Below are 24,278 nucleotides of genomic sequence, written 5' to 3'. Positions count from 1 at the left end.
GAGTGGAAAATCTGCCATTTTTATGACTGAACTGCACATGCAGTTAACAGTAATTACAGGGGGCGGGGCTTAGCTAACAACACATACATCCCATATCCACTGTTACCTGCTCCATTGTGGCTTCATGCAGCTCATTAAGATTAAGCGTATAGATGCCGTCCTCTGTTCCAAAGATTAGGTACTGATCTAGAAAAGAGAGAAAAAGAAAGAAAATCACATCAGCTTTGAAAAGACATGCTGATTCTTCCTGTTTGTTGATGGTGTTTATTGCATGAAGTTGTACCTTTGGTGTCTGGATGAATCCATGACGTGGCACAGTTGATCTTCAGCGGACAGCCATCAAACACCTTAGAGAAACAGGCTCCCATCTGCAAACGCAAAGCAACACAACACAGCTCAGAGCAGACAGACTCCGGATCAGCGAAGCACTAAAATGTCAGCCAGGGTTTAATGAGCTGGAGCTGGAGCTGGAGCAGATCAGAGGGCGACCGCAGAGCAGAAAGCTCCACGGACCCCAAATATCTGCAGAATGTACAGCAGCGTTTCTGACAGAGATTTTAATGACAGCGCTCGTGAAACGAGGCAGGCGGGGAGGAGTGGAGAACTGAAAAGGGACAATGCAGATGATTCACTCACCAGCACTTTGGGAGTGGGTGGCAGGCCGTTGATAGCTGGTTTCTAAGAGAAGAGAAGAGGAGACAAAAACCATAAGATAATGAAGACGCAGGACGCAGACAGACAACAACAATTGCTTTAAATATAGCTGCTTACGTTACTCTCAACCTTCAACAATGATACGCCCAAGTAGCAATATAACAATATGGACTGTCTGTGTGTTCTGTCAAAGTCAATTAAACATGAGATGATGCCAGTTTCAACTCTTTAATTATCAGTGTGTGTGGATCCGACAGAGGGAAACCATCATATTTGAGGTTTGTGTGAAAGATTAGCCTCCTAGTTGGAGACTCTCCAAGCATAAAATATATGGATGACTTTTGCATTCTTGAAACCCAGTGAAAATAAAAATGAGAAGCGTGGTGGTCTTGACTGAAACCCATGTCGAAATGAAATGTGCATGTGTGTGTGTGTGTGTGTGTGTGTGTGTGTGATATCGTTAAACTCACAGGGAATTCCTTTTTCTCTTTTCGGTGCTGCTGGTTGGGCGGCGGCTTGGGACTGCCTCCATTCACACTGCCATCCGAATCATTATCTGTCACATGAGACCAGGCAGATGGAAAATTACACATGGAGCATAACCATCAATCATACTGTCAACCATACAGCATATATACCCAACGATCAAATATGTTCACATCGGGGTGCCTTACCTTTACATTTAGATTTACTGTGAGCTTGTAAACATAAAACAAGTGCTCATTTAGAGACATGCTTCGTTTAAGAGGACCGACTCCGTGTGAAGTTAATAAACTCAAGTTAGGAAAGAAAAAAAAACTCACCAGGATCGGAGGCGTGAGACAAAAGGCCAGGGCTGCTGACGCTGGCGGAGAGGAAATCTGGGGACGAGTGGTCCACCTTGTTCCCCTGCTCCGGTGTGCTCTGTCTGCGAGCCACCTGGTTCGGTCCGTTCTCCGAGTTGGGGAACCTCCGCACTGTCAGAGACCTCTCTTCGTTAAGGCCGATCTCCTCCGACGAACTGTTTAATCGTGGCTGAAAATACGAGAGGGAGTGAAAACTCTGCAGGACATATACATCGAGTATCTAACTGCAAAATGCCAAGAGCTACATTTTCTTTAGAGCTCTGGGTCTCACCTTTGGAGGCAGTGGAGGAGGAACTCCTGGCTTGAGAGTTGACCTGAAATTGAGGAGGATTTTTAAAAAATATAAAGACACCAATGAATATTTATGTTTATGATGTAATTCTTTTTTTTTTATAAGTATATTTTTTGGCGTTTTTGCCTTTATTTGGTAGTACATAGTGAGATAGACAGGAAAGGGGAAGGCAGAGAGAGGGGGAATGACATGCAGGAAAGGTCTGCCCGACGCGGTATTCGAACTGGGGACGCCTGCGTTGAGGACTGCAGCCTCTACATGGGGCGGCCGCCTTAACCACTGCGCCACGCACCGCCCCTTTATGATGTAATTCTGATCAATCAAAATCACTTACAGCTCTACTTCTTCAAAGGCATCTTCAAGATGGGCGATATGTCCCCTGCAGGAAACAAGCAAAGTAATCAGTGTGGAAAGTAAAAGCCCAAAAGAGTTCAGATGGGATGTTAGTGGTTGAACTATTTTAGAGGTAAAGAGATCATGAGTCTAAGAAGAGGAGTGTATTTGCTCTACTGCTGTGATCATGGGATGGAAACTCTGTACTTGTATAAAAGGTTTCGTCTGTCTAACACATCACTTCCTGTTGATATTGATACTAGCTTGAAAAAAAAGTAAGACAGGGTTCATCAGTTTAACTCTGCATCACACTGTCCTTCCTGCCTTCCTACCTCAAGATTCAAGATTCAAGATTCAATATACCTATATTATCATCGATACAACAAAATTTAGTTTGGCAAAAATCCATCCATAGCAGCATGTCTAAATAAATAAGACTGATGGCTTGTTGCAAAGTGCATTCAAATATAATAAAACCTTATAATTAAAAACATTTAAAATATCCATAAAATAGGATCAATAAATAAATACTATATATTTAAAAGATAAAAACATTGGTGCAAAAATAAGAATAGAGAGAATATTGCACCTGTATTGAACCTCAAACACATGTTATGCATACAGCTACACATGACGACTGAAGCGCTGTTCATGCCAACGATTTGTGACCACTGTGGGTGCGAAAAACCTCAATGCAAAAATGGTGGTGACCAAGGCAAGCTAAGGGGTAATGAGGGTGGATGGTGGTGGTGTATATTACTACTACAGCACACACAATGTTAGTGTTACCGTTGGAACAATTCATCCTCAACGCTTTTGAGAAGGCTCCTGCGCGGGACGAGAGAGAGAGAAAGAGACAGAGGCCGACAGCGGAAAGCGGGACAGAGAGAGGTGGAAGGAGAAAAACGGTCAAAGCACATGGACAAGCAACGGACGGAGCTCAAGAAAGAGCCAAAGTGACATTTTTAGACTGCAGGTGTGGGAGAGTGAGTTCATGCACAGACACAGGTTAGAGCCAGTGAGTTAGCAGGTTAACGTGAAAGAGAGAGTGAGGAGCATCCACTAGAAAACTTGTTTACAATCAGTGTCAATAAAGGATAATAGATTACATGCAGTGAGGTTATGGGTCTTTCTTTTTCTTTGCAGAACTTTCTTTCTTAAAAGGATAGTTCAACATTTTGGCAAATTGGCCCATTGCCATAATCCCTATAGTTTTAGGAGTAGGTTCGTTAACCTTTAAGTGTCGAAAATAACTCGGTCTCGTAACGTTCCGTTATTATCTCATAGCGTGGTGAATGTGCAGGTCACAACTTGTCTACCAGCGCGTTTTGGAGTTGTTGGATTGTGTATTTGATGAGTTTGATGAGGGAAACCAAGAAATCCCATGAGCCTCCATAGCGTAGCTCTGAGCAGCTCATGGCTCTGCTCCGCCGTTCTAAAAATAGCTTGCACTGACAATTAAAGGTAACGAACCTACTCCTAAAATTATAGGGATTATGGCAATGGGCCAATTTGCCAAAATGTTGAACTATCCCTTTAAACTACACTTTGTCTCACTCAACACTTTTAATCAATAATTTGGGGGTTTCCCTGAAATGTTGAATGTTGAATAAATACAGACGGAGATTTCTAACCACAGGTTTGTCTCCTGTGTCTGGATGAATCTCCAGAGATGCATCCCTCTCACTAAATGAGCCAGGTGAAGAGGGAAAGTTAAACACAGAGAGAGAGAGAGAGAGAGAGAGCGAGAGAGTGAGAGCAGAGGGTAAATGGGAGCAGTTCCCATGACAACAGTTTCCATGGATTACCTGGTTGTTATTCCTCCCTCTGCAAAGGGACTCCAGGGGGAAGGGAAGTCATTATCTTTACTCACATCCTGTGGAAAGACACACATACGCAAAATAGAAATATTTATAATGACAGCATTCATTTATTTGTGGATTTTTTTCTTCAGTGTGAAAATACACATAACTGATGACAAATAGAAACAGAAACTAGCACTTGAATACTGGTTTTGACTAAAGTGCAAATGATTATCACCATTTCAGAGTGAGCCTCAGTTTCCTTCCGCAGTGGTGGTTCAAACTGGAGCTTGTCGACTGTGAATGACAAAAATTGTGTTCAGCCTTTTTTTTTTTTTCTCCCTGCACCGTCTCACACAAATCTTTGGCACTAGAGGGCATCAGTATCCAACACTTCAAGACAACACAAAAGCCTTGGGAGTAGTACCAGGAACCTGGAAAAGCACTCTCAGTCCATTCTTAGCATATAATCACGTGTGAGAATTAACCGAGAGCAGATCAACCGCTTCCATTGCAACACATACCTGTCAAAACACCACAAGGGCCCTTTCGCTGACTTATTGAGCTGAGAGTTATGTGAATGTTTGGTCTGGAGCTGGAAGAAGAGTCCGTCCCCTCCAAAGACAAACACGAATTACAACTGACACTGACCAGATCTCCTCACGTTGGGGGAAATATTGGTAAGACGGACAGAAGAGCAAATAAATCACGGGGGCAAGATTTCACTTAGTTTAGGTTTGAGGTCACATTCTGTCAAACTGTTGATCCCATAGAGGAGACGGGCTGTGGTGTCCAATATAAACACGGTGTGATTCTGCTGCAGTTATGAAGGCGAAAGAAAATCAACCAAACTGCCAATAAATACTCCCACATAATCAGCTTCTCATTAACAAAAGAAACTTTGTATTCAAGAATTCAGACCGTTTTTTTTTCCAAGTCTGCTTTCCTGCTTGAGGTAAGAGCTGATAATGTGGAGCTACAGTTATTTAAAACACAGATAACACCAAGGAGGTGAGTCACACACATACGCACACACACAATGAATGAACCCTCTACGAAACAGTGAAGAAGGTGAGGCTGAAGAATCAGGTGGAGGACCCAGTCAAACTCAACTTCCTTGTTAGATTCGGATTAGTCATCCACAATTTGATTTTTATTTCAAACACCGACACACAGGGACAGGGATGTCACAACTTTATTCAAAGCTACAGCCACAGTAAATACCCAACCCATGCACAGGAACTCACCTTATTAGTGCCACTTAAGTCTCAAAACAAAATGTTCTGTGGTCTGCTACAACATTATCCTACTCCTCAGGAAGTCGTAGGGGTGAGCTGGGGTGGGGGGTGGGTTTATACAAACACACACTGTCTTCACTACACTGTCACTGACCTGCGTCCCCCCTGTGTCCCCCAGTGAAGCTAGGACTCGACGGCCCTCCTTGGTGTGTCCCATTGTTTGCTTCATGTAGGAGGGAAAGTCAGACGTTGATTGTGAGAAGTATAGATGAAAAACCAAACAGGAGGTACAAAAACCGTCACAGCAACAAACAAAGCACAAAGAGGCACGGGGTACGACGACGTATGTTGCTACAAACACGTCATGAGAAGGACACACCGGACTATGTCAACCTATGAAAATGGTGAAATGACAAATTCTGTACGACGACTGAAGACAGCACAAACACAACGACAACTTCCCTGAAGGGTTCGTACTGTAGATAATGAAATTGAATAATCTATTATGCTGCTTGATCCTCTGCCAAATTCAGTCCCGACAGTGTTTGACTGAAAACTAAAAAATTCCTCAGAAGACTTCAGCGACCCTTCAGACAAGTCATGATGTCACATTATTTCTTTTAGTAAAAGATGAGGGGCAGTTACTTGCTACTTTAGGCCACACAGAACAGAAGCATCATTAACTCTACTACATCCATTTTCTCTACTGTGAATCCCCGGGGCTATTTTTAAACGCACTACCACATGCTTCTGGAATAAAGCCAGTGCTGCTGGATTAGTGGGATGACCCTCGGACAAGCCGTCGGACCTCTCTCGACCTAAACAGCCAGGCTGACTGACACAACAACCAGTGACAGAGCGGATTCATGGGAGGAGGAGGAGGAGGAGGAAGAGGGGGGTGGTTGATCTCAGTGATGTTGAGTTTTGAGCTTTTTTTTTGTTCACTTACAGTTTATCTCTGAGCGTGTCCTCTCAGCTCTGGCATGTTTATTGGTGGAGCGGATGGTGTGTCTGACTGCAGACAGAGGCTGAAACAAAGAGTGAAAGAGAGATTGCGAGATAAGGAAATAGGTTTTAACAGCTGGAGCGGCACTTGACAAGACAAGTGCAGAGTCGGCTGGGATATCATTAAGATGTTACCACACCGCCTTTAGTCATTTGCCAGAATTATAAACGTTAATCTCATGAAATAATCAGTAGAAACTAGATGCCGCTTTTCTGTGCTGTGTCTTATGCGTCGCCACATTATTATGCATCCCAGTGGCTGTTTGTTTGCAACGAGCTCCATTGCATGCAGTCAATGGGCTTCGGGGGTGTTTTTCATTCAGCGTGGCCAAGACAGTGCCACTGCTGTCAGGGTGAGAAAAGCACAATGGGCTTTTAAAAAGGCACTGGTACCACCTCTTTGGCTGCCACACAGATGTCATGTTGAGGCCCATTGGAATAATAATGTCCATGCAGAGAAACAAGAAGAAGGGGAAGTGAAATTTCTGCTAAGCTCACCTTTCTGTTTTATTTTTTATACTTCCATGTTGCTGAAAAAACATGGTGTAGGAATATTTATATTCACTGCTGATATGGAGTCTGACAGTGTTTCACTACAAGATGCAGTGGTGCCACATTTGATGGTGTTTGTTTGTTTGCAGCAATTTAACAGTGAACAAACTAAAAGAGGGATTTCTATTTATTAATTTATGTATAAGATGGAATCAGACGTTACCTCGAGGTCATCATCATCCACCTCACTGAAAGGCTGGTGGTTGTCTGGGTTGTTCATCTTATCTAGGAGGTCGACAGCGAGCCTCCTTGTCAAACCCGTCTGGGCCACAAACACATGCTGCAGGACACAAGACAGGATCACAATCACATCACACGTCATCGCAAACGTAAACTGCTGTACAACTTGATAAAAGTGTGTATCAGCACAGTGCGACATCCCTAATCTGACAAACTAGATCCATGAAGCTAGAAGATCCACAAGCTCCCTGGGGAAAGAGATAAAAGTCCTAGTTTCACTGTTTTGGACTATTTCAAACTGTCTGCATTAATTACTAGGCCAGGACCGTCCTCAAGAGACAAGAACTGTGAGAATTAGACTCCATGAAGACAGAAGAAAAAAGAGTTGAACTGTATTTAAAGTTTGACTGAAAGTCTGATGACTAGAAACAGGTGCTATCTATTTCCCTTCCTGTTAAGTATACACTGAAGCACTAACACTATGATACAAATGAAAATCTTAAATACGTAGTTGCCGAGCTCTGAGCAACAGTCCAAGGCCAGAGTCTGACTGCGAGCCAGACAGCAGGAAATCCAGCCAAACCACACAGAAGCTCATCAGACTGAATGAGATCCTGCTAGATTTGGTCAGAATACAAACTTCTGCTTTGCAAATGATGAACTTCAACACAAAAGTTCTTCGAATGACTAAAAGAATAAACTGCAAAAAGGAAGCAACATGACATCTCCTAACATTTAATACAAGTTTATTCATAAATCTACAATTCTGTTAAATTAAGAATTCAGGGTATTACCGATAGAAGTTTTTCTGCAGTCGGCCTCTTCTTTGGGTTCTTGGTCAGAGACACTTTGACAAAGTTATGGAAGGCAGTGGACCTGAGGGACAAAATACTTTTGTTTTAACCCAATGACCATCACTGCTATTGTCTGAGACACAGTAAATACTCTGGGACTCTCACCATTTGTTTTTGTCTTTTAGTTTGGGAGGCTGGAAGCTACTCTTTGACATCAAAAACAAGGCCCTGGGGGAAAAACAAAGAAACAAGCATTAAACCGGTGGTTTAAAATGAAGGAGAAATATTCTCAGAAAGGGATAATGGAACAGACTGCAGCTCCTTCTATATATAAACTGTATTTTGAATGAAACAGGATGAACATTCAAGTAATCAAAAGACGCGATGAAACATTAGAAGAACACAAAAGCAGGAAGCAGCCTAAGAATCACTTGAGGAAGCTGTGACTGATCATTTCTGAAGGAAAGTGAAACATACCTCATCGGGTGCAGGTCAAACATTGGAGGCTGAAGCTCGGCCAGCTCTATGGACGTGATGCCAACGGCCCAGATGTCACACAGCTGGTTGTAGCCGCCGTTCTTCTCCACTGCCGCCACTTCCGGGGCCATCCTGGATACATTCAAGACAAGGATTCAATGATAACCCTCATGATTAATAATAAAATGTTGGTTTAGGAAGTCCTCCTTGAAATGAAAACCAAAACTGATATTAAAGATGAGATTCTCTGTTGATCTTTGTGGGAAAACAATGTTTACTTTTCGCCCTTTGACAGTGTGTGTGTGTGTGTGTGTGTGTGTGTTAGAGGTCAGGGTAACACACTGGACAGTAGCCTTTAGGGATGGTTAGTTCAGTGTCCCTCCCAAAAACACTTCAGCTGCTGTGAGAATTTGAACTTTAACCTCTTAGCTGATGCAACCCTCTCAGTGTTAGTAAGTGTTGTTTCATGTCACCACAAAACAAGACTCACAACACGCACAACACGGTGACACATACACATGACAGGAAAATGTTTTTAGCATCTGATTAAAAAGTATTTACACAATACTTCTTTGAATTAGACTAATTCCAAGAGGAAAAGGCACGGTTCCCGAATCTATTCAAAGCCTGTTAAAGGCCTACAGGCTTATATCATGAGGGTGACACACTCACCAATAAGGTGTTCCAATGAAGGACTTTCTTTTGGCAATGGTGGCTGTTATTTTGGCTGCAACTCCAAAGTCAGCTGTAACAGGGATTGACAGGGCTTTTCAGATTATGTAATCCACGTACAACTCACAGACACTGAGGAGTTCAAGTCCTTGAGAATGAAGACGCTAAAAAGAGCAACTTACCTAACTTCACATCTCCGTTGTCTGTTAGAAGTATGTTGGCACCCTGGAAAAAGATATGTGAAAAGTTTATTTTTTGGTTTTTAGGTTAGAAATAACACCTTCATAACACCATAACAGTGGTTTAAGCACCATGAGATTAAGGCCTGAATGCTGTGCTGGACTCGTGTGTTGCAAAACTGGTTCATAACAAAGAGCTAATTATGTGCTAAGCTTTCCCAGTAACATCTGGTCTGGTAGAAACCATAACTGCTCAGACCTGTTACTGATCTGACTTGCAGTAAAGTTACACCAGCGCAGTTCTTTGACAGTCCCACTGACGGTGTTTCTGTTGGCTGTGACTGACAGTCTCTCTGGTGGCATCCTGCGGTGAGAGTAGAGGAAACAGGAAGTGCTCACTCCGTTGAGCCTGAGTAAAGATAATAGGTCCAGCCCTGACCTTCTGCGATAACATGAGACTAAGGCTCCAGCATGTGTGTGCGCATGCAACTGGGCAACTGCGGCTCAACCTCAAAAACTGCAGTAAGTTAACACCACTGTTCACGTGATTGCAGGCGACCACGTCCGCAGCTTCACGTCTTTCCTGTGACTTCAGTTCACACCTCTGCAGCGCTGCTAATTCAGACAGACGCCAGGCGTCTGCACTGTTTTAACATAGCGCATGCATTAATAGTGACATTAATTGCTTCAAGGCCGTGCCACTGCTGCTCCTTTTTGTCAGTCGCACATCTCCAGTTTTTTCCTTTCTTTCTTTCTTTATTATAATGCAAGTCGGAGTTCTATTGAGAAACCAAGCTGTCATGCTGTCAAATGAGCTGTCAGGACCTCTGTTACTTTGTGATGTCACAACAAAGCAGTAACCGCTCTAGCCGTGCCCTGAGCCCCGCACGCCTGGATGCACCAGCTAACCTTGCAGGATTTGGCCTCTCTTGAGTGTTTCCTTGAAATCTGCAGTTTTTATTCAATCACTCAGAAAGCAGTCGGCCAGAACTAGAGCTCCAGAGAAAAAGCCTGAGAGATGTGAAACTATGAATCGAAAAGTGTTTTTTTTTTGTACTTTAAACCACAAATATATCTTGTTATGGATATTAAAAAAAAGACCACTGGAAAAATTTAAAATATGAGCCCTATAATCAGTGTGTGCAGGCAGGAAGCAAAGTGCCTGTGTGTGGCCCGCTGGAACTGGCATGCCTTGGATAAAATCAAGGTTAAAAGGAAAAACAAACAAAATCAAAAATGTATGATACCTTGATGTCACGGTGCATCTTGGCCTTGATGTGCAGATATCCCAAACCCTGTAAAAGAGAATAAATGTATTCTGTAAGAACTGAAAAGCAATTACAAACTTTGGCAAGCTCATTTAAAATATTATTCAGAGAGTCAGATTACCTGTAAGGTCTCTCTGCAGACGTAGGCTATCTGAAGCTCAGACAGAGGTCCTGTTACTGTAACACGCAGGCGGAGATTGATTTTACATCTGTGCAGTATTAAACACCATTTTATGATTGCACCTTAAAATAAAATAAAACCCACCGTGATAAATGTCCTGCAGAGATCCTCCACCGCAGTACTCCATACATATCCAAAGCTTCTCTCGACTGAGGAAAGCAGAGAAAATTATTATGTTAGGAGCCGTTGCTTTGCCAGTTTGCTTGACAGATTTATACGGCTAAGTAGCGAGATATTTTGATAGTGCAAAGGTGTGTCAGTCAGAGGCTTCTTACTGAAACGACGTGAGCTGTACAAATCATCCAGCCTACCTGAAATAACTTTACTAAGAAATACTAAACTTCCAACCACGTGTCAATAAACAAGAGTGTAGTGGGCACAAAACCCATGTCGACCCTCTGAAAAAAAGCTAAAAATAAAACTGGTGCAACCACGATAACATGCCATGATTACAGCTGTGACAGTTGGCCGAGCCGAGGCGATGATACTGCCTCACATTCCCGATCACAAGTGTGCTACTTTTCACATCTTTTGGCTTGGATGTGGAAATGATTTTAGGTGAGGAAACAGGTCTGCTAGGACACTCGAACTTCCCCCAAATAAAAGCTGCGGTTCTTCCAGCAGAATGGAGCTGGTTTTATAGTAATTGATGCATGGTGGATTGCTCATTAAGGCTTTACAGTCCCATTTGTTCTTTGTGCGGCCAGACTATATATGACATACCTGCTGCGATAAGACATGCGTCTCTCGAGGACAAGCAGGCATATGAAAACAGATCACAGGCTCATGTTCCAATTAAACCTGCTGGAAGTCTGAGGCAGTGGCGGGCAGACCGGCGCGACTTCCTCTCAAGATACCGACCACAAAACATAGGCTCCATTAAAAACATGAGAGCTGCATCCTGGCGCTGAGGGGGCACAGTCAGCACCGGTCGGCCCAGTTGAAGACTCTGAGTCATACTTTCACATACAGGTGTGACTAAGTAATTAAATACGTCATGTGAGTTTCAGACAGTGGCTCGTTAAAATCCTTTTTGACAGCAACATGCGACTTCCATAAATGTTATACCTTGAACTGGCAGCAAGCGAAGAGAGAAAATAGTTATACTGAGAGTAAAATGACAAAGCAGCACTATTCGGAGCTGGCTCTTACCAGAGGTAGCTCCCAAAGTAGGCCACAATATTGTGGTGCATGCATTCCTTCACCATGAAGATTTCCTGCTGTATGATGGAAAAGTCATCCCCTGGAAAGAGAGGGAGAAATCACACAGACACATGGACAGAAAGTTATTATTTTTTTTCGTATTCTGCACTGGGGATTGTTTCATTGTAAGTGAGATATTTTCCACTCGGAAACAAACACCTCACAAAATGACTGCAGGCATGAAATCAAAACACAAGTTAGGGGATATTTTTGACACAGGAACAAACCTTATATTTGAAATGATGACAAAAATAACCACTAATGATACGTACATACATGGAGCCTTAAACTTTAGGTTTAAAAACTCCTCTTTCATCCCTCTGACTATATGGTTTAAAGTTTCATCAACCGGCTCATATCTATAGAGAGGACACCTTGTACTTTTAAAGTTTATGTGGTATAGGCAAATATCCAGGCTGCTCTGCAGCTCAGCAATGCACTCAAACACATCCGACCAGTAGGAAGTAAGAGGACAAAAATATGTAAGCCCAGCTGCTCTCAATTGTGCAGAGACACGGCGCTGGAATACATTAACAGGAGGTTTAAAATCTACCAGGCCCTGCCAGCTTCAGCGCTCTATCAACAGACTGTCATCATAGGCACTCGTCCAGATTAAGCCCATTTAATGGACACAGTCTCTGCCAAAAACATTCAAATCAAAACAGCAGGCTACTCATTACTTGTGGCTGGAAATTGCTGTCAATAAACCATTTTTTCTTCCTGCGTGAAGTGTGTCAATACCGCTCACCAATCTTAACATGTAAACAAGGCTCTCTCTCTCGATGGCTGGTTTTGACAACACGGTCAGAGAGAGTCCAGCACAAACTGGCAGCATCACTGACAGATGAAGAGGTGTCCTCCTGACCAGCAACTTACTACGTCCTGCAGCTCCAGGTTAACTTTTAAAAGTGATGCAAAGTAGCTAAGAGGAGGAAACACCCGCGATAAGCTGTCAGTGAACAATTGGATCCTCACATTTCCTGATATAATTTACCTGGAGCTGTTCACTGCTCGTGTGATTGGAGTCAAGGAATCTAAGATTGATCTATAATGGGTTTCGGTGGCAGGAAAACTAAAGGAGCGGATCTAGCCACCTAATTTAACGATCTTTATTGTCATTGTGCATTTACAACGAAATACTGTTTGAGCAAAACCTCCAGATGCCAAAAGAAAGAAAGAAAGAAAGAAAGAAAGAAAGAAAGAAAGAAAGAAAGAAAGAAAAGCAAAACTGGGGCGGAGTTTAGCTCAGTTGGTAGAGCACCCGCCCCATGTGTTGAGGCTATAGTCCTCGCTGCAGGCGGCCCCGGTTCGAGTCCCGCGTCGGACGGCCCTATCCTGCATGTCATTCCCCCCATCTCTGCCTCCCATTTCCTGTCACACTCTCAACTGTCCTATCGAATAAAGGCATGAAAAGCCAAAAAATATACTTTAAAAAAAAAAGAAAGAAAGAAAAGCAAAACTAATTGTTTGTAATCCATTTTGTAACTTTTGGATCTGGGAGAGGGGGGGGTTTTCATTTTGTTTTTGTTTTGTTTACTACTGTGGCTTCTCTTACTTCTCATCTTCTCATCTTTATGTCTGTCGCTATGTTCTGTATTTGTTATCAATAAGTAAGTAAGTGGTCAAAGTTTGGAAAACAAAACTAAAAGTTTGATTAAAAAAAAGTGATGCAGCAGCAGTTGAAGGTGGGAAGCAAACACAATAAATGGAGATATATCGTGCCCCCCCCCACGTACAATTACCATACTGTATGTATGGCAGTCCTGTTTTCATTCTGCAAGGGAGGGGTTAGTCTTTCTCTCTCTCTCACGTGAGAGGCTGAACAGAAGTGTGAATGGCATGCCGATGCCGATGCCATGCAGAACAACAAACTGGCAAATTTCAATGAGCTTTTAATGCATCAGTTGCTGACTCTTGTGTTGAGTCAAATCAGAGGATCAGATGTCGTATCAGACCGATCTAAAAGAACAACCAATGACATGTATACCTGAGTCTAATGTGGACGACATCATTTCACATTTGGCTTCATCAGATTCAGGCCTCGATCTGAATACTTTTTAGTGCCACAGCAGAGATGTTTTACAAAAGGAAGTGTAAGTCACCTGTGGCAGGATGTACCATGATTATGCAATCTGCTATATGCGGGAAGAGGTTTACAGAGCCATTAATATGTGAATTTAACAGCTTAATTCCCAAGTTCTACTTAAATCCTCTTCAAGATATTTCTTTCATTTGCTCACCCTACAAAAACATACAATTATTTTTTCCAGCAGGTCCATTATTTCCATTTCCTTATTCCCGTTACAGATGCCTGAGAGACCGTGGTGAGATGCCAGCATTACTCAGTTTGCACCCGTCTAAAGTTTTGTTTCTCAGCCTCGCTTATTGTTTTTATGGGGCACAATAAGGATGTAATGAATGAATAACAGTCTAACAAAAAAAACTACAGCTCTACAGCTTTAAACGTGAAAATTATTTCCAGTCTCTGTGTGTTTGTCACATTACAAAATACTACTAAGCAAGCACCACTTAAGGGCAAGCTCATTAATTCGGTTACAACTTCATATAACCGCTGGTGTAATTACACAGTTTCTCATTTTAGTGTCATTTCACATTAAAACAGGAAGTGCTGCTGATCACAGTCATTTTCACATGCATCTGTTGACAAAGTGCAAGCGGTTCGAGGAGCCACAAAAATTTCAGCAACGGTATTTTCGGTGACGTGACTCTGTGCTTGGTCAAAAATAAAAAACAAACCCAAAAAAAAAATAGTCCCCCCCACAATCTTCTCTTCTTGGTGAGCTGAGAAGTCGAAAAGTGTAGCCACTTCCTCTCAGACTGAGCGCTTCCCTATGCTCTCTAAATGTACACATCTTTGCTTCAAGTTTAATTCTGTGTGCAGGAAGTATAAAAATTAAGTCTCGACAAACCCCTCACACCCAGATGATTTTTATGCATGTCGTCGGTTTAACCTTAGAGGTTAAAAAAATTCAAAGCACCGTTTCAAAAAAAATATCTCAGAGTTCCCACTTCTGCTCTGACGTAACAGCTCATAGAAAAATAAATCCAGCGGCACACAGAGTTGAGAGACATTCTTCCACACCCAAATGGCTTGCAGCTGAATCTCTAATGGAAACTGCCAGGAGGATGGTGCCAACATCTCAGCGACAGGACTTTAAAAAACTGGAAAAAAAAATGCACCGTCACGAGAAGAGTGATGGTGATAAAGAGAAACAGTGACGACAACTTTCCCCTCCGTGGTCGGTTATGTGAAGTGAGACGAACGCTACAGATCGTTTACCCCTCTCTGAATGATCAGATTACCCGGCTCTGCTCCCCACAGCCCCTGCAGCCAGAGGCCTTCACCACCACCACTCCTCCTAACTCCTTCCCTCCTGGTCAAACCTGTTTGGTGCGACGGTCCGCCCACAGCTGTTTACCTCCAGCACTGAAAAGGAGTGACTCTTTTTACAAAGGAGGGGGGTAAAGGAGAGAGAGAGAGAGTCCTGCTTAAAACAGGATGACCTGGTCTGGGTTAAACCCTTGTTTCATTTTCAAAAGAAGGATAAAGCAAACATGAGCGATGCTTTGGGATAGTCGTTGGGAAACATTTTTGCTCCACCTGGGGCAGAAAATGGGACAATTTGTATTGTGCAAGAAACATTTAATTAATAAACTCAGAGCAGGATTAGGGTTGTACCTACTTATTGTTTAGAAAAATCTAGAAATTCAAAAAATATCTCTATCCTGTCACCCTGTTGCTCTTTTCTCTCTCTTACTGCTGATGTGGATTCACTGGGCTGGTTTTGGGAGTTCAGGCTGTGTTGTCTGTGAAGATATTTACTCATCCGTGTCAGGGTATTTCTAAGTGCTACAGGAAAACAACTGGACCTACTTGAGCTTCGACATGAATGAGAGGTGACACATCTTCAAGAGCATCCAGCTGCCGTTACTTGATGTAGCACATGAAAAGAGAAGCTCGGGCTGCTGCTGTCTCAGACACAAAGTCGATAAAAAAAGCCACCAGAGTTGAAGATAATTGGCTAATTATGCTGTTACAAAGAGTCAGCTTTGGTTTACAATGATTACAATGATTTCCTATTTGCCTCAGAAGTTGCGGCTAAATCACACCAGCAGTGGATGGGAGACTGTGGTGAAGCAGTTCTAGTGTGTGCTCGCTGAACAGCTTCTTTGATCGATGACTTCTATCGGCTTTGTGCTCACAAAGGTTTTCTTACATGTTCAGTAACAAGCATGCAGCAGTCTTCAACTTCAGTAAATAAAGTATGAAACCTGGCCTGCTTTAGCTAACACCCTGTCACACTTTTCTCCTCCTCGGCCTCTCTGGTTTCAGTGTGAGTGTGGTGGACTCTGATAAGCTCATTTCACTTCCTGATTTAAAAAATGCTGCATGTTCTTCATCATTTAGAAGTTACCGCTTTTCAGTGGCATCCCTCCAAATGATATTCATATGAAAATCGGGGGGCTTTGCATTTACAATTTCTACTCTTAGGAGTCATGAGGGCAAGACAAACATATCTCTCGTCCAGTCTTTCTTCCAACTTGTAGCTAAGCCCCTCTGATCTTCTGCTGCACACACAAACACACTCTAATCCCCCCTCCCCCTTTATGTCAACAGAGTATGTCAAGGCCTTATATCAAAGATCAGGACCTCTACAGTCTGATCAGGGAGAAAAATATGTATCTCAGACGGATCATCTGGGGTTTACTGATTTAAGCAATATACAAGACGACAGCCTAGAAAAATAAACTAAACGATAATATACATTAATGAATTAACTTTATTGTCATTATACACTGTACAATGACATTTGGTGTGAATCAAAGATAAATCAAAGCAACTGAAATCTTCTTTTTTTTACTAAGCTGTGTAGGATTAAAAACTACTTACCTAAACATATCAAATCAAATCAAAAGTCTTCTGTTTCTTATTTGACACCCACTTTGACACATATGGATCTCATTGGATTTCATCAAATCCAAAGTAAAACTTGCATCTGGTTAAAAGTATTGGAGCTTGGAGTAAGATTTTTGCACATGATGTCTAGCAACAATTAAAAAGTACTAACTGCAATCAAAATACAAGCACACAAAGGGACAAAATAACAATAAACTACACTGAGACTGAGAGTCAAGGGCGAGACACTATGATGAAGATAAATGAATCATTACGGCAGTATTAGCAAAGGGCAAGAATATGTGACTCAAATTAATTTAAATCGGATGTAATTAACCATTCAAATTGATGAGGGCTATGTGTGGACCTAAAACCAAAATATACCTTTTAATGAATTAACTTTATTGTCATTATACACTGCACAATGACATTTGGTGTGAATCAAAGATAAATCAAAGCAACTTAATATAAACACTAAAACTAAGGCTGCAACTAGAACCAAAGCGTTATCAGTCACCTGTGTCTGCAACACCGTCAGCAGCACTGACATATGTAAACAAACAACAGGATTGACTTTCAATAGTGCAATAAATAAATGCTTCTTAGGGCAGATGTGTGGGCAGGTGTTCAGTTGAGGGAAGTGGTAACGGAGGCCACAGTTCGTTGGTAAAAAGTTGTTCTTTAGACGATTTGTTTTGGCCTTTAGCGTTTTAGACAGAGAGTTTGTGTGCTGTCCTGTGCTAGTATGCTGACTGTCTCCCTCCTCCTACTGGTGGTCATCGTGCTGTGGTTGTCCCATCCGAAAGTCCATAATCCAAGTACACAAGGAGGGACGTTTACTGACCAGTTTATGTGGGACAACTGTATTAAAATGCAGAACTAAAATCTAAACACTCACAGCGCTTACACCTACAGTGGCAGCAGGGTGGGTGAAAGAGAAAACAAACAGAAGTGAATCTCTCCAATCAGCTGAGCTCAGTCTGGTTGCCGGTGGGACAAAGTCCTGCTGGTAATCCCACTAATCTGGATCGCACTAACTCTGTCACTAGGTCATCAGCGGCACAGACCCCAGAGCAGGGCACAGGCACAAATGTCATCCCTCCTCTCCTCTGCTGCCTCATACACTTATGTCACGCACGCTGCTGCTCTGTTTTTGTTTTCAAAATGACACCCTTTAGCCGACTTTGCTTTAAAATCAACGCGGTGTCAGGAACACTGGGCAATATAACTGCGACTCTGTAACTGGTCATAAAAGCTATGGTTGTGACTAAAAGACTGTCATTCCACATGAGAAATACGAAAAAAGTAAAAACACCAATGGGTCTAGGAACACATAAATATTTGCTGTCATGTGTACTGGCACTGTGCAACGATATTTTCTGTCTTTTTTTTGTACCTATCATGCATTCCTTTGAAAACCCTGGAAAATAACAGACTTGTTTTCCAGACTTTTTCAGCTCTGATGAAAAAAAATCTAAAAACAGTGATGAGAAAAACTGAGATAGTAACAAACACGGTCACTCTTCTTACCTGGTTCCAGCTTTATGATCTTCACAGCAGCGAGCTCTCCTGTTTGGATGTTTCGAGCCTGAAAGACACATCAGTTTAACTGTCAGCGAGGCTACAAATTTCCTTTTGTTACTATTGTTTAAAGTACTGCTTTAGTTAAATGACAATACTATTACAGTACTAACCCCTAAGATGCAAAGTTTTGACGTCTTTGTTTGTCAGTAAACTAAATATTTTGAGAAAATGGGTATTTGTAATCTACATTTCAGTTCAAATGATGAATTAATTGGGAAATTGAGTAAGAAGAAATGAGTGCCAGCTGTAGTCCTACTTTGTTTTATATTTATGCAAATTAAAAAAGATGCTTATGTGGCCATAGGCTTTTTTTTTTTTTTTTTTTTTTACTATTTTTGCATGGTTATTTATTGATTAAACACACAATGAATTAGATAACCAAATAGACAAATGACTCATCAAAGGGAAATTATCACTACAACCATGATCCTGCATTTTGATGGGACACAAGTTGCAGTTTTTTTCTGCACAGGCATTAAACCAATGACTGTCGTCTGTATGATGCTTTGGCCTCTGTGAGAAGTGGAGTGAAAAACATTCTCTGTAGTGAGTATGTATCTTACAACCAAACTAAAAGTCCATTTAAACAAGCAACATCCCAGGAGGTCAGTAGGACACCACATGGTCAGTGTTAGTCAGCAGGAAGAGGCTGGACACCGTCTGTCCACAACTATGATGATTACCAAACGTCTTAATGTTTCTGCTGTAGATGATTTATGGTTCAGTGTTATACTTGCATATGTTTGTCCATTCTTACCATTACACTCTGTGTTTCAGCTTCATGTTTGTATGTTGCCATCTAAACACTGTGGTGTCTTATTACACCTTCAACCACATCTTATTGTACAGAAAGACATTTTAAAAGAAGTATCCATCTATCTTATACTACAGAGATTTCTCTTTCAAAGTAGGCTGTGCTGACATCCAAATCCAGGTCAAGACGGGATGCTCCCTAATCCGTGGGAGTGCAGCGATGAGACGAGCAGCTAAATCAACCGTAAACCACAAAAACCCTCCAGCGTGGCCACCTTTCAACACTGGGGACCTACTGGTGGTGATTCGATTCACACATCCAAACGGTGTCCTACACAAAGGTTAAACTTGTTCTGCAGCTGATGCCACACATGTACACACACAACAACAACAATTAACAGAAAACAACTTCCCTATTATGCAAAACAGGACAATTATTCTGCCGTGTGTGGACTGAACAATGGTGTGTTAGATAAGCTATTTATACGTCTTTTCAACTGCAGAAGCGTTTGACTATCTTGCTTTAAAATGTGTTTTGTTTTTGAGAAATGACCAAAGAGTTACTTAGAACCTGTGCCGAGCTTCCTGAAACGGCTACGACAGACATGAGATCTAAAACCCTAAAGAGGAAGTTTAAGGCTGAGAGTTCACGCGTGTGATGCAGCAGACAGACAGTGTGAACAACCTGAAACGATCTTTTGACTGGGGGGAAGGAGGAGAGGACGGCATGTTACAGACTTCTGAACAGACAAGGTGTGACACAAGATCAATCACCATGTCAGATCTATGCAGACATCAGACACACCTGTTCTTCCCTGTGCCAAAGGTAAATGTAGTGAAGTTGGGGACACAAGAAACTTTTTATAATAAGGAGGGAAATATTTCCTTTTCCTACAACTTTTAACAATTTCAGCAAGGTTTTTGTAAAGTTGAAGCGTACTGAGCTGTGCAGGATCAAAAACGTCTTACCGAAACATTATTAATAAAGTTAGTACAGGTGTGTAGGATTCATTTGTTCCTTATTTGGACCCCACTCACTAACATTATTGGCTTTTACTTGATACTTTTAGTGGCCTTTCATCAAATCCAGAGTAAAACTTGCCTAAAAAGAAAGATCTGGAAAAAAAGTACTGGAGCTTTGAATAAGATTCTTGCACATGATGTGTAGCAACAATTATAAAGTCCTTACTGAAATCAAAATACAAACACACAAAGGGACAAAATAACAAGAAACTACACTGAGAGTCAAGGTTGAGCCACTGTAATGAAGATAAATGAATCATTATTGCAGTATTAGCAAAGGGCAAGAATATGTGACTCTCAAATTAATTTAAATGGGATGTAATTAATCATTCAAATTGAAGAAGGCTGTGCACATTTAAAATTCAACTGTGCATCGCAGACCAGGGGAGGACTTTTCCCCAATTTGAGGTGTTTCCGCTGTCAGTGTGGTGCAGAACACACCCATAGTGAAATGCATGTTTAGACAGGGGCCTGATCATATTTCAGCCCGCTGCAGCCCTCAGCCTGCGAAGCTCTGGGAGAATACCAGGCGCAGCATTCCTCCGGTGGCCTGTCTGGGGGTGGGGGCTGGCCAGAGAGGCTTTGTATGGAGAGAGGGACCATGACAGGCAGCCCGAACTATCACACTCTGGATCAGATGGGTCATCTGTTTGTCCGTGGCAGATGGATAAGAAAGAAAATTCTCCAGCATATAACACACTAACACTCACTGACAGAGTGAAAAGTCTGGATAAACCACAGTGGTGGGGAGAGTTTGTGTGTGTAGGTTTTTTTTTTTTTTTAGAAGAAAAACATTGATTCATATATTTTAGTGCAATGCAGGAACATTTTTGTGTGCTTTCTACCAATGAAGGGTTTTAAAACTCGAGTGACTTTCGGTAAAAGCTGCATCCGCATTGAAGAGTCATTTGTAATTCCTGCAAAAAATTTCTTCATACACTGGAAAGTTTTGTGTCACAGTGAGACCAAGTCATCCATCCCTTACAACAGAAAGTGCTCCGAGTCTGCGGCAGGATCTGTTTTTGGCAGTTTGGTGGGTATTTGTAAATAACTGCAAATGTGTACATATTGGGGTCTGGGGTCTAGCTCATCAGTTTCATCTTGTGTTTAAAATTAACTGCGTCAAACTGGGCCGGTCTTTGAAATGCAGCAAATAAATGTGGTGCATTAGTGGTTTTGTTCTTTTTGTTCTCATGTTACATAGATAAATGTGTGTTCATGAAGAATCACCTGCACCACCATGATGACACTGACACTGAAGACTAGTTGAAAGTTTGTAAAATTGTTTGCTCACTATCAGAAATACTTCTAGATCCTAAGAGCATGGGCAACTTGGCCTCCACTGCAAGAAGAGAAAGTGATGTGTATAAAAGGGACAAGCAGGTACAGGCATTCACTACGCATTTCACTCAACCTGAACAGACAAACAAGCTCAGGGAATATTTTCAGACAGGAAAGACTTCACCTACACATTGCAGGCATTATTTTCATTATTGATTAGTCTGCAGACTACATTATTGTTTAACTAACTGAAAACTGAATTCACAAATGATGATAAATGACTTTGAACCATTGGTTGGACAATATAAAACAACTGAAAACCTCAGCCTCAACCAGTATATGAGGTTGTGACCAACATTATTCAGTATTATCTGACATTTTATAGATTGTAAACCTAATCTAATCTAAATTGAACAGTCTGATAAATTGTGACATAATGATTAGTTGCTGCCCTAACATAATGACTCAACTTCATGTGATAAGTGACAATATGACTCTCATCTTTAGCTCAGTGTATAGTGGTGTAACAGGTTATTTCAGTCATATTTTTTGTGGCTGTAAACGTGACTTGAGAGAGACTGGCCCATGTTCAACAGCAGCTACTGTCAAATGTGTTGGCCACATGTTTTCATGACTCATAAAACAAACAACACTGTGCCTTAAATTTGGACTGTGGGATTGATAATCTATGTGATGGTAAACCAATATATCTCCAGCTCTAATGACAGGCTGTGGGAACCAGCAACTCCACTCTACCTTGTACACGTCTCCATATGTCCCACTTCCCACTCTCTGAATGAGCTCGAAGTCATGCTGAGGGTTCCTCCTCTGAATTTCTCCGCTTGGCCGGGGAAAGATATCCATGGTGGCTTGAACCAAACGATCCTTTACATTTAGTTGGCTCGATCTAATAATGATGCTGGTTTGATGAGGATGATGATGAGGATGATGAAGCGTAGGTCCTGAACAGTAGTTTATCACCGTTGCTCAAATTGTCCCTTTCCGGGCGCCATGTCCTGATAGGTAGAGAGACATAAGAAATGTTTTTTAAGGAAAGTAGAGAAGTGAAGTGCAAATATGACACACGTTACGTATATGTGTTTATTCATCCAAAACTAAGGCGGGCTATGTCAGAAATATTCATTCTCTGACACCATTACCATGACATCTAATAAACTGTTCTTGTGACACATAACTGTACAGAATGTCTCTCTCTTTGTTTTTTTATACTTTTATGTTTGTTTTATATCGTTTCATATTTCTATAACTGCATATTTTTATATTAGATATAGATATATTTTTGGGTATTACTTTTTCATAAATCTCTTTCAGATATGTATCTATCTTTGTAACATTTTTATTATTATTGAAAATATTGGTCTGTTTTTTGTGTGATGTTTCTGTCTTTCTGCCTTGTGTTTTTGTAACTTTGATCCAGTAAGTTACAAATGTACTATGAATGACAATAAAATGGACTCTGATTTTTCCACTTTTTTTCTTACCTCGTATGCTACAAGGCTACTGTAACAACCAAATTCTCCATGTGTGGGATAAATAACGTTATGTCTTATGTCATCTGTCACCCCAACAACTCTTCGCATTAGTTTTCATTTAAACCTGCCCTTCAAAATAAAATACTTTAAAACGCTAACATTGAAACATATGTCACTTTTAAAGGACACGTTAAATTAACATTAGCTTTCTGTCTATCTAACTTTAGCAGTGGACACTGCCTGTCCACTCCAGTAAATAGCCAGGTCCTGGTCTGGTCTGGTCTGGTCTACTAACTGTGGATGTGGTGAGTTGGGCTTTAGCATCAGGTCAGCTAATGCTAATGCTAAAGCTAAGCTAACGTTAACTTGTACGTACCTTTAACGATACAAACACGGCGGCAACGGCGAACGGGCGACTGTTGCATCCTAAATCTTTTCCAGGGGTTTCTATAATCCGCACGATGGCGTCGAAAAATAACGGCAGAAAAGAGATAAAATAAAAAAGCAGAGCCCCTTTGTTATCGAGGAAACAGTAGTAAACTTCAGTCGGTTGTTGCTGCTGCTGCTGTTGCAGTTGCTGCTGCTGTCCGCCCAGTCTCCGTCTTCTTCAGTGCAACGGCAGCGCAGACGTTACATGTCATTTCCCTCTGTTGACAGTTTTTTTTTTTTTTTTTTTACAGAAGCGTCGGGTTCATGTGTTAAAAAAAAAAAAAGTAAAAGAAAAGATTAACGGTGAAGCTACCAATGCAATGTCAAGTATTGCTCTTTAATAATGCACTCCATAAAAAGAGGAAAAAAGCCCCCCCCCGAAAAGAAGCAACAGTCTGTAACTGTAGCTAATCTCTGCAATCTCTGAGGGGGAGTCGCAGTTACTGGGTCCTGGTGCTGCGTTCAGGAGCTCCACGTAAATACTAAAACCCTAATGATAAGTATAGTGGTCCGTAAACGCAATGCAAAAATGCTTGGTGCCAGGCTGCAGCCACATCATGATGTCAAGAAATGTAGGCTAGTAAGTAAATCCAGCAGCTTCGGGCATAAACAAAGTATTAGGATGTTAGGAATCAAGACAAGTGCTTCCTAGTTTGTTTGTTGCAGCAGCAAAGCAAGGATGAAATGTCTATTCGACAGTTATTATACTTTTTTTTTTTGCACCTCTTAGTGCTAGTATTGGATACTGTCCCGTTTTTTCTATTAACTATTAATTAGCTATTATTAACTATTATTTTAATTAGCTTTTTCCCCCTCCTGATAATATTTTCATTTATTAGTTATTTATTCTTTTCTACTAGCCTATTCGCTTATTGAGCCTAGTTAGTTTAGTTGATTCATATTTTTGTTTATTTTTTGGGTAATGCCATGGGAACCTTAGGTTATCTATGTGGGAAGACTGGTTTAGGACCAGCATGTGCCTGAATGGGCTATGTTTTTTCTTTTTCTTTTTCCCTACCAGAGCAGGAGATGTAGCAGGAGGCTTGATTTCTTTGTTCCTTTGTTTTCCCCCATATTTGGACAATAAATCATGATGAAAACGTATTGGCACCATTTGTTCAA

General features: G+C 41.5%; 1 protein-coding gene across 4 annotated transcripts in view; it reads right to left on the bottom strand.

Moving 5' to 3' along the window:
- map4k5 (mitogen-activated protein kinase kinase kinase kinase 5) overlaps positions 1-23,636 on the bottom strand; it is a 33,913-nt gene extending 10,277 nt beyond the window's left edge. Inside the window, exons 1-25 of one of the 4 annotated variants that reach the window (XM_085766734.1) lie at positions 23,104-23,628; positions 21,991-22,250; positions 18,124-18,181; positions 11,625-11,715; positions 10,557-10,621; positions 10,413-10,468; positions 10,271-10,318; positions 9,027-9,069; positions 8,845-8,917; positions 8,173-8,304; positions 7,861-7,923; positions 7,696-7,777; positions 6,885-7,001; positions 6,114-6,192; positions 5,319-5,387; positions 4,165-4,223; positions 3,933-4,000; positions 2,914-2,952; positions 2,126-2,170; positions 1,771-1,813; positions 1,458-1,668; positions 1,125-1,210; positions 637-678; positions 284-368; positions 107-186 (exon numbers count right to left, since the gene is read on the bottom strand). In XM_085766734.1, coding sequence (XP_085622860.1) covers positions 107-186; positions 284-368; positions 637-678; positions 1,125-1,210; positions 1,458-1,668; positions 1,771-1,813; positions 2,126-2,170; positions 2,914-2,952; positions 3,933-4,000; positions 4,165-4,223; positions 5,319-5,387; positions 6,114-6,192; positions 6,885-7,001; positions 7,696-7,777; positions 7,861-7,923; positions 8,173-8,304; positions 8,845-8,917; positions 9,027-9,069; positions 10,271-10,318; positions 10,413-10,468; positions 10,557-10,621; positions 11,625-11,715; positions 18,124-18,181; positions 21,991-22,098 — 1,842 coding nt within the window. In that variant the 5' untranslated portion in view covers positions 22,099-22,250; positions 23,104-23,628. Of the gene's footprint in view, positions 1-106; positions 187-283; positions 369-636; positions 679-1,124; positions 1,211-1,457; positions 1,669-1,770; positions 1,814-2,125; positions 2,171-2,913; positions 2,953-3,932; positions 4,001-4,164; positions 4,224-5,318; positions 5,388-6,113; positions 6,193-6,884; positions 7,002-7,695; positions 7,778-7,860; positions 7,924-8,172; positions 8,305-8,844; positions 8,918-9,026; positions 9,070-10,270; positions 10,319-10,412; positions 10,469-10,556; positions 10,622-11,624; positions 11,716-18,123; positions 18,182-21,990; positions 22,251-23,103 lie in introns of all 4 variants that reach the window. The other 3 variants (XM_085766735.1, XM_085766736.1, XM_085766737.1) reach the window with 3 other exon arrangements.
- Between the last annotated feature and the right edge of the window lie 642 nt (positions 23,637-24,278).

Source organism: Trachurus japonicus, chromosome 22 (genome assembly GCF_045865225.1).
Source record: "Trachurus japonicus isolate A0001 chromosome 22, Traja_1.0".
Taxonomy (NCBI): domain Eukaryota; kingdom Metazoa; phylum Chordata; class Actinopteri; order Carangiformes; family Carangidae; genus Trachurus; species Trachurus japonicus.
Note: the sequence above shows the minus strand (reverse complement) of the source record. Positions and strands in the feature narration are given on the sequence as shown.